The sequence below is a fragment of the Hemitrygon akajei genome, chromosome 9 (assembly GCF_048418815.1).
Source record: "Hemitrygon akajei chromosome 9, sHemAka1.3, whole genome shotgun sequence".
Classification (NCBI taxonomy): domain Eukaryota; kingdom Metazoa; phylum Chordata; class Chondrichthyes; order Myliobatiformes; family Dasyatidae; genus Hemitrygon; species Hemitrygon akajei.
This window is the reverse complement of record NC_133132.1, coordinates 88,723,764-88,739,325: the sequence shown is the minus strand read 5'-3', so window position 1 is coordinate 88,739,325 and position 15,562 is coordinate 88,723,764. Positions and strand designations below refer to the sequence as shown.

General features: G+C 37.1%; 1 protein-coding gene across 1 annotated transcript in view; it reads left to right on the top strand.

Moving 5' to 3' along the window:
* The window catches only part of LOC140733322 (uncharacterized), a 340,527-nt gene that overhangs the window by 98,231 nt on the left and 226,734 nt on the right, over positions 1 to 15,562 (top strand). Inside the window, exons 10-12 of the mRNA XM_073056501.1 lie at positions 2,011 to 2,064; positions 7,401 to 7,454; positions 9,152 to 9,187. Coding sequence (XP_072912602.1) covers positions 2,011 to 2,064; positions 7,401 to 7,454; positions 9,152 to 9,187 — 144 coding nt within the window. The remainder of the gene's footprint in view (positions 1 to 2,010; positions 2,065 to 7,400; positions 7,455 to 9,151; positions 9,188 to 15,562) is intronic.

Below are 15,562 nucleotides of genomic sequence, written 5' to 3'. Positions count from 1 at the left end.
CACCCCTGTTCTGATGACCATAGCAGAATGTAATTTGCAGGAATCATTTTGTATTCAAATTCTGTTTAAATTGTCTAATTTTCATTTTTCCTCCGAAAGTAGTAAATCTCACTTATTCCCAGGTTATACTCCATCTGCCAATTTCTTGCCCAGTCTCAGAACTCTTAAATATCTGTTTGAAGGTTCTTTGTGTCCTTCTCATAATTCACTAATCCACCAATCTTTGGATCATGAACAAATTCATCTGTGGAAATATATATCCTAATCAGTACTAATTGACTGTCCAAGACTGACCAAGGGGATATTGCTTTGTGGATAAGGAGACATTGCTTTGTGGATTCAGAACTGGCTTGCCCACAGAAGGCAAAAAGTGGTTGTAGACAGGTCATATTCTGCATGGTGACCAGTGGTGGCTTAAAGGATCTATTCTGAGACCCTTACTCTTTGTGATTTTTATAAATGACCTGGATGAGGAAGTGGAGGGATGGGTTAGTAAGTTTGCTGATGACACAAAAGTTGGGGATGTTATGGATAGTATGGAGGACTGTCAGAGGTTACAGCGGGACATTGATAGGATGCAAAACTGGGCTGAGAAGTGGCAGATGGAGTTCAACCCAGATAAGTGTGAAGTGGTTCATTTTGGTAGGTCAAATATGATGGCAGAATATAGTATTAATGGTAAGACTCTTGACAGAGTGGAGGATCAGAGGGATCTTTGGGTCCGAGTCCATAGGACGCTGCGCAGGTTGATTCTGTGGTTAAGAAGGCATATGGTGTATTGGCCTTCATCAATCGTAGAATTGAATTTAGAAGCCGAGAGGTAATGTTGCAGCTATATAGGACCCTGGTGAGACCCCACTTGGAGTACTGTGCTCAGTTCTGGTCGCCTCTCTACAGGAAGGATGTAGAAACCATAGAAAGGGTGCAGCGGAGATTTACAAGCCTGTTGCCTGGATTGGGGAACATGCCTTATGTAAACAGGTTGTGTGAACTCAGCCTTTTCTCCTTGGAGCGACAGCGGATGAGAGGTGACCTGATAGAGGTGTACAAGATGATGAGAGACATTGATCGTGTGGATAGTCAGAGGCTCTTCCCCAGTACTGAAATGGCTGACAAGAAGGGCCAGGTTTAAGGTGCTTGGGAGTAGGTACAGAGAAGATGTCAAGGCTAAGTTTTTTACTCAAGAGTGGTGAGTGCGTGGAATGTGCTGCCGGCAACAGTGGTGGAGGCAGATACGATAAAGTCTTTTAAGAAACTTTTGGGTAGGTACATGGAGCTTAGAAAAATAGAGGGCTATGGGTAACCCTAGTAATTTTTAAGGTAGGGACATGCTCAGCACAACTTTGTGGGCCGAAGGGCCTGCATTGTACTGTAGGCTTTCTATGTTTCTATGATTCTATGACTTATTTGTCTCCTGTTAATAAACCCTGTGTCTAATCCAGCTCCTTGATTTCTTCTTTTATGTGGCACTTTGTTAAATGCCTTCTGGAAATTCAAATATACTACTACTAGTTCTTCTTTAACCACTCTATTATATTCGCTAAGAAATATATCAAACATGATTTCCCCTTGATAGTGATGACTTTGCTTAATTGTATTACGATTTTTACAAATGTTTTATTATCTTCCTAACAGATTTTACTAATTCTCAATGTTCAGTGTTGGCCAAATAGGCTTTTATAGCCTGTATTCTATGTTCCTTCTTTCTTAAAGAGTATTGTTACATTAGCATTTTCCACTCTTCTAGGGGAAATTTAGGGAACTGGTGTATTATATCCAACATATACAACATATCATTGGGCCTTCTGTAATTAGAAACATTTTCTTAGGAAATAAAGTCAGAAAAAGAATTAGAAGTATAATCAGATTTGTCACATTTGACTTGATTTTTTAATTTGCTGAACTGACCAATGTCAGGCAAATAATTGAAACTGTGTTTTCTGTGTTGGAATGTGTACACTTGGAAGCTTTGACACATGTTAAGTGATTGAATTTCTTTTTGTTAATCAGGGTGAGAAAGGGGACCTTGGAGAAGTTGGCCCACGAGGTTTACCTGGAACAGATGTAAGTTCTTTTTCAATTTTTTTCTGCTGTAGTTTGTCTTGTGATTCATCTTTTCAATGTAATCTGGTGTTCTTGCCTCCTAGAAATTTGAGAGTTCCATGATATAGTATAAATTAACAATTACCCTTTACTCAGCAATGCCGTGGAACTCTACCCTCCTTAAGAGACTGTAGTTATAAGAGATCTTATTGCACAATTCAAAGAAATGTAGGGGAATTACCCTTCCATGTTCTGGGTATTATTTGTTAAAAACATTATTTGTTTGATGTCTCCTTGCTGTTCATAGAATATCACATATTGTATTTTCTACTTTGTGACTAAACGTTCATCAACAATTACAGAAATTTTGCTGTGAGACTGTAAAAAAAGTTTATGCACATCTGTCATTGTTTTTACTTGTAAGAAGAATTATAAATCTACTTAATTAACAACATGGAGAGAGATGAAAAACCAGGTTCAGGAACAGTTATTTATCCCTCAACTATCAGATTCTTGAACCAGAGGGGATAATTTCACTCAACTTCACTTCCCCCATTACTGAACTGTTCCCATAACCTATGGACTCACTTTCAAGGACTCTTCATCTCATGTTCTCGATATTTATTGTTTTCTTTTTGCACAGCTAGTTGTCTGGCTTGCCCTGCCTTGTTGGTGTAGTCTATTATTATGGTAATTAGATTCATGAGTATGTGCTCGCAAGAAAGTGAATCTCAGAATTGTATATGGTGAAGTATATGTACTTTGATAGTAAATTTACTTCAAACTTCTTGAACTTTGAGAGATTATCTATTTAATATTGCAAACTGATATTTGCAAGAGTACACATCTGTTGGAAAATCCAACAATAGACCAACTACAATAGTGAGATTACATAATGAGTACGTATTTTCTGAGGAAAAGGGTAAACTTCAAATTGAATTTTTTATGAATGACGTGACCACATGTCGTTCATTGCAGCGAAGAGTCCATGTTTTTTCACTCAATATCTAATATAATTGTAGTATAAATCTGCAATAAAATGAATGGGTTATCGTCTACCTATACCTCCATCCCAACGTAAAGCCTCACTAGCAGATGTTCAGTTGGAGCTATAGGGATTATAATATTAAGGGTTTAAATTTGCAGTCGATGGCAGTCAAGTCAGGTTGCAGGCACCTTTCTCTGACACTCCCCTGGATATTACAATAGCAAGGTGGACACCTGAGAAGATTGGACTTGTGACTCTCCACCCCTAATAAGAGCAGAAAGCAAAGCCAAGAAATGTACTCCGTCACTGAAACTGGATCCATCATAGAATTCTGTGACAGATTTTGTAACTATAGTGCAGTGAAGACCTAAGCCTTTAAGGAGTTTTCAAGTAAGCCTGTTTCCTTCTATTAGAGTCCCTGTTCTATTTGAGGTCTGTATTGTTTAGAGTCACAGATATGAACTCCTGTGTTTCAGGTGTGATGAACATTAATGATGTGTGTTCAGCAGCTTTTATTTGTAGGTGCAATTCAAAAATTGCTCTGCTGTTTGATTGTCTTGTGTAAAGAAGGTCAAAGAAGAAACACAATCCTATCAGGAATTAATATTCACAGACTATATCTTGATATTCCAATACTGCCACCAATTATACAAATATATTATTATTTAGGAAATTATATTCTAGCTGTTTGGTATCCATAGAAACACTGCATTGGGAGAGCACATTACAGGTTTTATGACTCGGCTGACAAGAGACTATATGGCGTGTAGCCAACCACATGTTGGTTTATTGTACAGAGCACAGGACAAATTTTCAACAGTGCCGCATGGGCTGTAATTTATCAGAGCAAATCCTTTTCCCTAGGGTAAAAATGTCATACTCCCGAGGACGTCTTTTTAAGGTTAGAGAGGGGAAATTTAAAGTGAAGGGCAGGTATTTTTTATGCAAACAGTGAAAGATGCTTGAAATAGGTTACCAGGAGTAGGAGTAGAATCAGGCAGTTTGATGGAGTTCAAAAGGTTTTTTATTCCTTTCATGAATATGGAAGGGATTGAGATATGGATGATAATACAGAAAGAGGACATATAATATAAATTGACATCAAGATCAGCACCACGTCATGGGACAGATAGCCTGTCCAGTGTTGTACTGTTACTCAGGAATTGACAAATCAAATTTCTATCTCATAGAAATCCTGTCCACAATACTTAACTTGGCAACAATGAAATTAAGATCAGTTACTCCATAGGAATGTTCAAAATTCCCTCAAATGAGTCAAGCTTTATAACTCAAACTTATCATAAAGATCACAGTAAAAAGAAACAAGAACTAAATGGGCATAAAGACTGCAGATAACTCATATTTGCCTTCTTAAGTCTAAGGATGTAATTACAGATATAGAAATGGATCCAGCAGGTCCAGGTCAATCAACAACCACCAATTCTACAGTTACTCTCCCCTCATTCCCATCAGCTTTCCCCTCCTGCTCCCCAGATTCTATTATTCACCTCTATACTCAGGGCAATTTATGGTGGCTGATTTTTACAGTGACTAGTTAGCCTACAACCCCATTTTTGGGATGAATAACGGAAGCGGAGCACCTGGAGGAAATCCACATTGTCACGAGGAGAATGTGACAGCAGCAGGGACCAGGTTGTTGGAGCAGTTCTTTAGCTGCTCCACAATGTTGTCCCAATACTCAACAAATAGAGCCCTGCTGCATTTTCCACAAATCTGGTACAATGAAATAAAATAAAGAATAATTTATGTCTGAGTAAACTTTGATGTTTACTGGATCAAGGACCCGGGATCCTTTGAAGATATTTTATTCTGCTTGGATTTTGACTTGTAATTATTTGCAAGACCTGTAATTATTTACACATCCTTTTATCCTGCAATCCTTTGCCACTATGAATGCTGCAGTAACTTTTTTGCTTTCCAACTATTAATTATTGGTAGAATAAAAAGCTATTATTCAACCATAAAATTTGAGTAATAAGGCAGTAGTTACTAATTTAGTGCTTCAGAATTAAAATTATCATTTAATCATTTTGATTTTGATGATACAAAAAAAACAACATCCGGTCTTCTCATATCATTGCGCATTTCCCCTATCATTTCACATTTCCCCCTCCCCCCACTACTTTCAAATCTCTTACTATCTTTCCTTTCAGTTAGTCCTGACGAAGGGTCTCGGCCTGAAACGTCAACTGCGCTTCTCCCTATAGCTGCTGCCTGGCCTGCTGTGTTCCAGCAGCATTTTATGTGTGTTGTAGTTTGAATTTCCAGCATCTGCAGATTTCCTCGTGTTTGAACTCCATTCTCTCCAGATACCATTACAGTGAAATCCACTGACGAGCAAAATAAACATTTTATCAGGAAAATGTCATGTCTTTTCTTTACACATCTTGACCAGCACACACAAATCACAGCAGGTCAGGCAGCATCTAGGGAAATGAATAAACTGTTGATGTTTCAAGCCAAGACTCTTTATCGGGACTGGAAAGGAAGGTGGACTAAACCAAAATAAGAAGGTGGGGGAAGGGGGAGGGGGACAAGCTAGATGGTGATAGGTGAAATCAGGTGGGTGGGGAATGGAGGATCAAGTGATGGTCCTGAGTGAGGTCCTTTTCAAGAGGTAAGTAAGAGGTGTCTGAGAGTTGCCATCTGTCCTCAGCTAGGTGGGGGTCAGCATGCCACACTACAACAGCACCCCCTTTGCCTGTCATGTAATTGATGTATGGAGTGTAATAACTAAATTCCCTTAATAGGAATTCCCTTTCTGTTGAGCAAGTTAGTTACAGCAATCCCATGCATTGATTAAATGACAACATTAAAAATGAATAGAATTCAGCATCACTTGCCGCATTGTTGCCATCCTTGATTATCCTCAAGAAAGGTGGCGATGAATGATGTTCTTGAAGCACAGCATCCCTTTGAGTGAATGAACTCCCACCATGCTAATGGCAGTGGGTTCCAAGATATAGTCTAGTAACAGTGGAGGACTGGCAATATATTTTGCAGTCAGGAAGATGTATGACTTTGATGGAAACCTGTACATGACAGTGTTTTCTCCTACCTTGTCTTTCTTTGGTGAAGTTACAATACTATTAGAATAACGTCAGTGAACTGTTGGGTGAGTGGTTTCTTTGTTCTGGGTTCTGTCAAAGCTTCTTGAATCTTGTTGGAGCAGCATTTATTCAGCCAATTGGAAACTATTACATCATGCTTTGGGGTATATGGACTAGGCTTCAGGAGTTGAAATGATTTCCATGCAATACCCAACTTCTACTTGCTATTGTAGTTACGTGGCTGGTCCATTTGAGTTTCCAATTGTTGCTGGTAGGAGGGTCTGGACAATTGTAATGTCTACTCATCAATCATTAACATTCAGCCTCTTGATATGGATAGGCATTGCATTCACATATGCACAAATATTATTGGCTACGGATCATATAGAATATTGTCATAGTGGTGCAGCAAGTACATCCAATCAAGCATCAGGCTGCTTCCCTTTCACTTCCAGGTGCCCCATGTTTGATACTGACCTCAGATGCAATCTATATGGAATGTATATGTTCTCCCAGTAACCATGCAAGGCTTTTTTCTCTGTGAGTACTTCAGTATTCTTACATATCCCAGAGACATGCTAAGAGGTTAGTTGACATGCACCCAAACTCCAAAAGGAGCTGCGCAGGATAATAAATCAGCCATGATGGAATGGTAGAGAAGACCAGATGGGCTGAATGGCCTAATTCTATCCCTATATCTTATGGTCACTTGGAACGAGCTGAACTAGCTGGACACTAGGTTCTGTGATGGTAAGATCGTAAGGAAGCAAGACAGATCAGCCGTACCCACTTCTGACTGAAAATGTTTACAAATGCTACAGCCTGGTTGTTGACATCCATGTTCCATTTCATGAAAGCTCGGGATGTTGTAGGAGTTTGCTATTTAATTATGTCCCATTATTCGTGATAAGATGTGACTGCAATACAGAACATTGGTTAGTGTTTTGGGAGTGTGTACATCTTTGCATTACACAGCTCCTTAGCTGTTTGGCATGCACATGATGTTGTAGTAATATGATAAATGATCTGAAGTGGAACTACATTCCTTTAGTTCAGCATTAAATGCAAAGACTAAAAGCAAAACACATCAGATATGGGAAATACTATTTAATAAGTGACAGATTTTTCTAACAGATATTTGGCTTTTTTGATAATACTTAATATGCTTGGACAATTTTTTATAACCCTTTATTTTAAATGCCTGAAAATTGAACTGATTAGAGCTATAATTATTAAACAGCTGGTTTATGGTTGAATAAAATATCCAATTAGAGCATTTTACTTTTGTCTTCACACAGGGTTTAAAAGGTGACTCTGGTGACATGGGTCCAGCTGGCGTAAAAGGTGAAAAAGTAAGTGCCAACTGAAATTTCAGTAGAGGCCAGTAATAATTAGAAGTTTTTCCTCTTGTGAGCTAGGAGCTTCCACTGCAAAAGACAAGCAGTTGGAAGAAATTGTTTTTTTCTTCACAAATGTATTGGATGGAGTACAGTAGCTTTGGCTTGTTTGCTAATGTACAACCAGTGATAGTGAATCAGCAGCCTGGTTCAGCTCTCTAACATTGAACGTTAATTCACTTTTCTACATTTTAGACACTGCACAAGCTTAATGTGATAGATTAATGAAATGTATTTAATGTTTTTCTTGAAAGGACCTGGGCAAAATTAATTGAATTCATATTCACAAAATTAAGACGTCCCAAATGCAGCATTACCAGTAATTTCCAGGCTACAGAATCTGATTGATCGAGTCATAGAACACTACAGCAAAGAAATAGGAACTTTGGCCCATCAAGTTCATGCTGAACCATTAATCTGCTAGTCCCATTAACCTGCACCCGGACCATAGCCCTCCATATTAAAGAGAATTGGAAATGTCCATGTCAAATAGAATTAACAGGTGGGAGTCCCTTAAGGATTTATTTTTAGTCTCTTATTAAACATTTATAAGTAATTCAGCTGTCTATTAAGTAATATGGAATAATGAGATTAATTGATGATAATTAAAATCCTAAGGAGGCAAAATTTGGATGGATGAGTAAGTAGCAAGTGACATTCAACATTGAGAAATATGAAACACTGCATTCAGGTTCTAAATTAGTAGATAGTAAATATGATTATGCAATGAAGGGGATAATGTTTCAAATGACTGAGCTTGAGAGTGATACAGACCACTCATTGAAAACATTTCTGCAATGTGGAAACCAATTGGCAAGTCAAACGGAATGAGCTGTGTGAGCAGATGCACAGAATATAAGTACATGGGAGTAACATGACTCGCCTGTAATGTATTAGTAGGATTATACTCGGATTGTGTCCAAGTCTAGTGCCTTTACCTTCATTATCAGTGGAACATCATAAAATAGGACAACAACAGTTCTAAAATATAAAGTGTTATAAACAGCAATGGCAAATCAATCTCAGGCAGAGAAAAAGGGAGGAGTCTGAAATTGTGATAGCCCTTGCAAAAAGACAAATCCTGTTAGGCTTAAGACCATTCTTCTGAAAGCAATAGTGCTTCTTTACTGTGGTCCATTCAAGAGAATCATTTGCTTTACCATGTTAAGGATGACATTTGTCATACATTGTTCTCATATGATGCATTACTGGAGCTGTAAAGTCTTGACATGGTACTCAAGAAGAACTTTTTGATACGGACAACACAAAAGAATGAGGATATAAAGAAACTCTTGGAAATTAGGCAATATTTCTCTTGTGATTTAAGTTGAAATACTATATATTTGATAGATGAAAATGCCGCCTTCTACTGTATCATGAAAGTACTAAGGGTTCTTTTATCATTAATTAAAATCATAAAAGTATTTTGAATGTGGATGATGGACTTCTAAGAAATACAAAAAGATAAACACGATTGGCATGTTGTGGTTCACATAACTAGTTAAAGATCAGATGAATCTTTCTTTTCAACTTCCTTAGTTTTACAATTTTTTAAACCATGTTCCTTATGGAGTTATTCAGCATTGAAAACTTGATAAAATGAGTTGTCTGTTGACCAGTTAATTATTAACTGATACTTTTGTTTTTATTAGGGTGATATGGGTCCGCCTGGTCCACCTGGAGTATATGTAAGTAACTGATGCCAGATACCAAAATGTTCAGTGATTCAAGACAGGTTCACATGAAGGTGGTGATCATCATATCTATTTTGAGGGGAAATAGATAAGTATTTTAAGATGAGAAGATACAGCTTTGTCCCCAGAATTTGAGAGGGTGATTAGTTTTGATTTGGTCTAGCAAAGAACTGGCTAAGGCACAGTAAGTCAAATGCAGCATTTGCCGAGTACTGGTTTTAAGTAATGCACTCAGTTATGATCTTCATCTCTAAATTGAAGCATCTAAAATGAGCATATCATTCTTTGTATTTTATGAACATCAGCTCAATTGCCTTTCAGAAACTCAGCATGCAAACTCAAAATGAAATACCTTTCAGAGACAAAAGCAAAATATGCTAGAAATACTCAGCACGTCAAATAGCATCTACAAAGAGAAAAACAGTTATTATTGAATGTTGATGACCTTTCATCAGGAGTTATGGAAAGTCATCAACTTGAGATCTTATTTTTGCTTCTTTCATCAAAGATCTGTCTTTCTAGCATTTCTGTCTTTATTTAAAAATATCCAGCAACTGCAATGTTTTGTTTCAGTTTCAGAATAATTATCTCCAGTACCTGTGGTATTTTCATCAAGGAACACATATATCTTAAATCAGTAGGCTGGTTTCCAGCATTTTTGGAGGAATGTAGAGTCTTCTATGAAAGGACTCCCTAGCAAGAACATAGATTCACTCAGTGCATGTAGTTATATCAGAGTTGAAATATGAAGTAATTTGTGCAACAGCTGAATGGAGTTGCATTAGAGCAGTAAAATTAAAAACACTCATTAATTAACCACTTTTTGTTATTCAATTCACAATCATGTTTTATCTCTAACTAGTCAAAGTATTACTCACTAAGTGTTTATGTCAAGGACTGTTCCAGCTTTGGCTCCAGCCAAATATATTCAAGTTTCCAGAAATAAATTTGAGACCCTGCAAGTGTTTATTTTTTGTAAAAGCATGTAATTTATGTTGCTAATTGTAATTTTCATTACATTGGAGCAGACCGTTATGAGTCTTCAGAACATTCTTCCCCAAAACTGATGGAGTCAGAGTCTTTGAATATTTTTAAGGCAGAGGTAGATATGTACTTGATTAGAAAGGGAGCAGAAGGATTAGAGAGCAAGGCAGCCGAAACCTGCTCCTAAATTATATGTTTATATAAGCTTCTTTTTCAGTGGAATGCTAAAAACATTTTGGAGATCGTGGCCTTTGATTAAGTTTTCAACTGTTGCCCTATTTTTCTTAAGTGGAAGTTAAAGATTTCATGGTACCCTTTGCACAGGAATAGCAAGTTTTCCTGCTATCAAGAAAATGTTAACTCCCCCCACAAACATCAACACAAATAATGTGTTTGGTTACTTACTTATGGACTTACATATTATACAAGGAGGACATGAAGCGCATCAAGTCCATGCCATATCGCATCAGGGCAGCCTCTCTTTGTATTCTTGGGTAAATAGTTTGACAGATGGGGTAAATGGTTTCTTTTTCCAAGGTTGGGAGAGTCTAAATATAAAGGGAATAGATTTAAGGTGAATGAAGAGAAATTTAAAGGAAATCTGAGGTGCAAGTCTTGACCAAGAGGGTAGTGGTCATGTGGAACAATCTGTCAGAAGAAGCAGCAGAGGCATGTACAATTAAAGCACTTAAAAGGCTTTTAGATGGATATTTTTGTAGGAAAGGAGTAGAGAAATATGTGCTTAATACTGACAAATGGAGATAAATAGTTGGCATGGATGAGCTGGACCAAAGGACCTCTTCAGCTCAATGACTCTACATTAAGGCACATCAGAAAAGATATAAAAGCTAGTATGTATGTATGTGTGTGTGTGTGTATACCATTTGTTTTCAAATATTTTAATAAAATGTCTATGTAACAGAGCAAAATATTCAATGATGAAAGATGAAATAGTGCCATTTTTAACCTGATAAAATAGTTTGCAATTATCTTAAAATGCTTTCATTTGATTACAGTTCTGTGCACCCTGATAAATGACTTTCAACAAAATTAATTGAAATGAGTTATCAGACAGCCAAAATAGGTATCCTTTTCAAGTTGTAGGGCCTGGTTAACTTGGAAATTAAATTCCAAAACTGTCTAGACCCTAATTCAGGACAGAACTGGTTGAAACTGTTTCTGTGCAATCTTTGACTGATCTTATTTGTGAAAGGCTGAAGCAATTCTGCAAAAATACATTTTGATTAATCCTTGTTGGGCTAATGAGAGACTGATATTCCAAATCTGTTGACTATGATCCAGACTTAACTTTGGTTGGGTTAGATGGTTCATTTAATGATTTGGTAGGAGAGGCAATTTGCCTTTTACATTATTTTCTGAAAATGATATGTTCACTGAAAATTAAGAAATCTTCTTAATTCCCCAATGATTATTCAGCCAATTTGCATGTAGTTTTGTCCTTGAGACATGGGATCATCCTGTAATTTTGGCAACAAGATCTAGTTGAAGGGAACTTGCCTTGATCCCTGCGTATAAAACCAACTTGTAAAAATACAATAAATTTTAATTAAGGTGAAAAAGATACGATTTTCATGATGCATACCATTCACTTACTACCATCACTCCAGATAGCTTGAATGTAAAATTCACTTTCTGCTGCATGGCTTTCTAGTTTAGGGTGTTCAGAGAAGATCAAGAGGTTGCAGAGATGGCCAATCATAGCATTTTCTGGAATCTGAGGAAAAATAAAGAATATTGGAATTGTTTTAGAGAAACTGGCTATAATAATATAGATTATAAAAAGTAAAACTAGAATAAGTATTTTATAACCAGTGTAAACAGGAAGTACAAATAGAATTATTTCAGACAAATGGGCGTCAGTAAAATAGCCAGACAAAGTGATTTTAAATGCAACTTGTGAGTCAAAATTTTTTCTTTATGTTATTTTTAGTGTCCTGGTTAGCGTGGTTATGTCAAAGTCCTTTCTGCACTACTTGTCAGGGTCATTAGCTCATTCATTTTAAACTGGTTATAGCTTCATTAAAATAGTATGGACAGGAATTTGGTGTGAATGTGTTAACCAGCATATTTAAAAATAACCCTCCAATAAATTTCAATTATTGGGCTTGCTTCCAGGGACATTGTTAAGAGAAAAAATAGATGGGAGTTAGCTGAACCAAGCTTGTTGGCCTTATCCCTTTCATTGTGAGAGGTAGACTTATCAGTTAGTTTAAATTACTGACACTTGAGCAACCCTATATTTTAGCTATTAGTTAATCTTTATTACTGTCATGAGTAGTGTATTTGACAAAAGATGATGATCCTATGGGACAGGAACATTTTATCAGTGTATTTATTTGCTCATTTTTGTTCACATTTGTGTGAACTGAGATTAGCCTCCTGTTTTCATGTCTGGTCAATGTTCCTTTAGTTCCTGGTTCAAGCAAGTAAGCTGAGAAGGTAGGATAAAGAAAAAAATGTTTGTCCCTGGTTTGTTTATTGAACCAAATATTTTCAACGGTCCCCCATTTACTTTCAATTTGATTTTCCTCTTTTTGAGAATTTTTAATTCTATAGACAGATAAAACAAGTTCACTCCTATTACTCTTCAAATGTTTGAACAGTTCAGTAACCAAGCCAGTAGATTCTCCAACTTTTTGTTTATGTTAACTCTGGATTTCTAGCATTTGCAGAATCTTTTGTGTTTTATAATTTTAAATTGCAGAGGGAGAGGGAGGAATGGAGAGTACTGCACTTCACTGATGACAAGAAGGGAAGCAGAAACCCCAGATGCTGAACAAAGCATATCTAAAGCAAATTAAAAGTTGATTGTCATTTGTCATTAACTTTGGCCAATACTCCAGAAGTTAATTGACTTACAATAGAAACTGCCTTCTGTTGATAAACAGGAGGCAGTTTCTTTTTTATGGAATAGAATTTCCAACCCTTAAAGTCACATATGTTTACAGTGCACTTTTGATTTAAAACAAAATGATTAACATCTTGTTGCTGGCCAAGACTTCAGGGATGTCATTTCAGTGGCTAACTCAGAGATTGGCACATGTGAGGTTGAAGCTCCCTGGCATTAATATGCACAATCTTGTTCTATCAGAGCAACAATAGGTGACAGAATTATGGTGTAATCGTCTCACAGGGCCATCACTGTCATCCCAATTACTCAATCTCAGGGAGAGGACCATTCATTTGTATGGTCATACTTATCTGGCTCAGAAAGGAATTCTAAAACAATGAAATGGCAAGGGTTTGTACTGAATTTCATTATTTTAGTCCGTTACATGTTGTTGTTCCTCCTAATCACTGACTCAACATATACTTAGGAGTCTGATCTTATAGCATGGTAAACAAGCACAGCGGGGAGACTAAAACTGGAAAAAAAGAAATATGTAGATATTTAAAGAGCAAACACGAGGAAATCTGCAGATGCTGGAAATTCAAACAACACACACAAAATGCTGGTGGAACACAGCAGGCCAGGCAGCATCTATAGGGAGAAGCACTGTCGACATTTCGGGCCAAGACCCTGTATGGTGTAAAGGTGTAAGGATTCGGTCTTTGTCCAAGACTGTTAATCTAGTATGACTCTTCACTGGAGTATAGGAATATCATCCATCTATTCAAAACCACCGGTTGTCCCAAGACGTTATTAGAGTAGATTTGTGAATTTCTCTTTGCATTCTTGTTGTCTCCCAATGAAACAGATTAACTTATGTTTATTATGTTGATATTCATGACCCCATCCTCATTCTCTGAAAATTTATTTATGTCACACTGATTGCTCCACAGTGTTTCATTGGTTATGAAATGCTCTGGGATATCCTAGAACATATGACCAGTACACAAGTGCAATCTCCTCAAAGATACATGATCACACAGTAGATTATTGGTGAAGAAGGGCAAGGATGGAAAAGAGAAGTAAGGAAGACAGATGAGAATACTAATGGGGAAAAGTGCCTGATTAGGATCTACTAAAGAAGAACTGAAGAAAATGTGAAAAGGAAGAGGTATAATTGGCATCCCGGAAAGCTGGAAAAAGTCATCTCAGGTGAGAAGCAGACTCAGAAAAGGGACAAAATAAATTTTCATGCATGAAGGATTGGGAACATTTCAGGTCCAGTCCACAAGGTAACAGCGAAGATTCAAACTGAATCAGAAAAAAAAACAAGATTAACCCTAGTGATTGACCTACCTTACCTAGGTAACTGAGGAACTGAGTGCACATGGACAGCTGGTGACACTTTCATACTTAGCAGCCTTATCTTTTGCAGTGGTCTCCTCATGAAGATGCAGGATCTTTTGAAAAGAAGGAGCTGATGTGTGGACTTGTCAGAAATAGTTGGAAGAGAATGGAATTAGGAATAAGTGAAAGAATCCATTTGAAAGCCAATAAAAGAAAGATTGATTGAAAGGACTTGAAATAAACCCTAGAAATTTAAGTGTTTTCTGAATAATTTGAGCAAGGAGAATTGCACCTTGATTTGATATCATTCCTTTAGCTTATGATATTGTTCTGACAAGCTTTCTGGGTAATCAGCACATCAGAAGCCTTCTGTATACTTGGAAGCCATTCAGCCAGTATTTCTCATGAACTTTGTAATGCCCGTACTAAGCATTACAAACCATGTAGAGAGACCCAACTCTTAGTTTGTAGTTTTACACTTCAAAGCTGATCCAGGTACCATCTAACATGGTAAAGGTTTCTGCTTCAACACTCTTTCTGGCCCAGAGTTCCATAAACTTGACACTTTTTGGATAATACATGTTTCATTTGACTCTCTTGGAACCTTTCAACTTTAAATCAATGCCTCATAATTATCGAACTATCTGGCAAAGGAAATAGATTCTAGACGTTTATTCTAGTGAGGTTTTTTATTATTTTCTATACTTTCAGTTGAAAAAAATTTAATCCCAGGCTGAACAGTCTCCTCTCAAAACTTTAACCTTCCATCTCCAAAAACATTCTTGCAAATCCTCTCTGCTGCCTCTGCCAGTGCTGTCAAAACCCTCTTGTAGTATGGTGTCCCAAATCCTAAACTCTACACAGTGGTTCAGCTGTGTTCGCAATAGTGTTTTATACTAGTCTAAAGTGACCGCTTGTATCCTGTGTCTAAATCAAATAAATCAAGTATCCGATATATCCTTTTGACGACTTTATATATCCGTCCCACTGCTTTCATAGGTTGGTGGATATTCGCCCATAGATCCCTATGTGTTTGAATCTAACTATTTACCTTACATTGTTTTGTCATGGAAGGAAATAATCACATAACAATCAGGGAAGCTAACCCAAGAACATTGAAAGATAAAATTGTAACTGAATGTTAGAGTCAGTAATGACCTCCTATGCTAAATACAGCGAAGTTCACA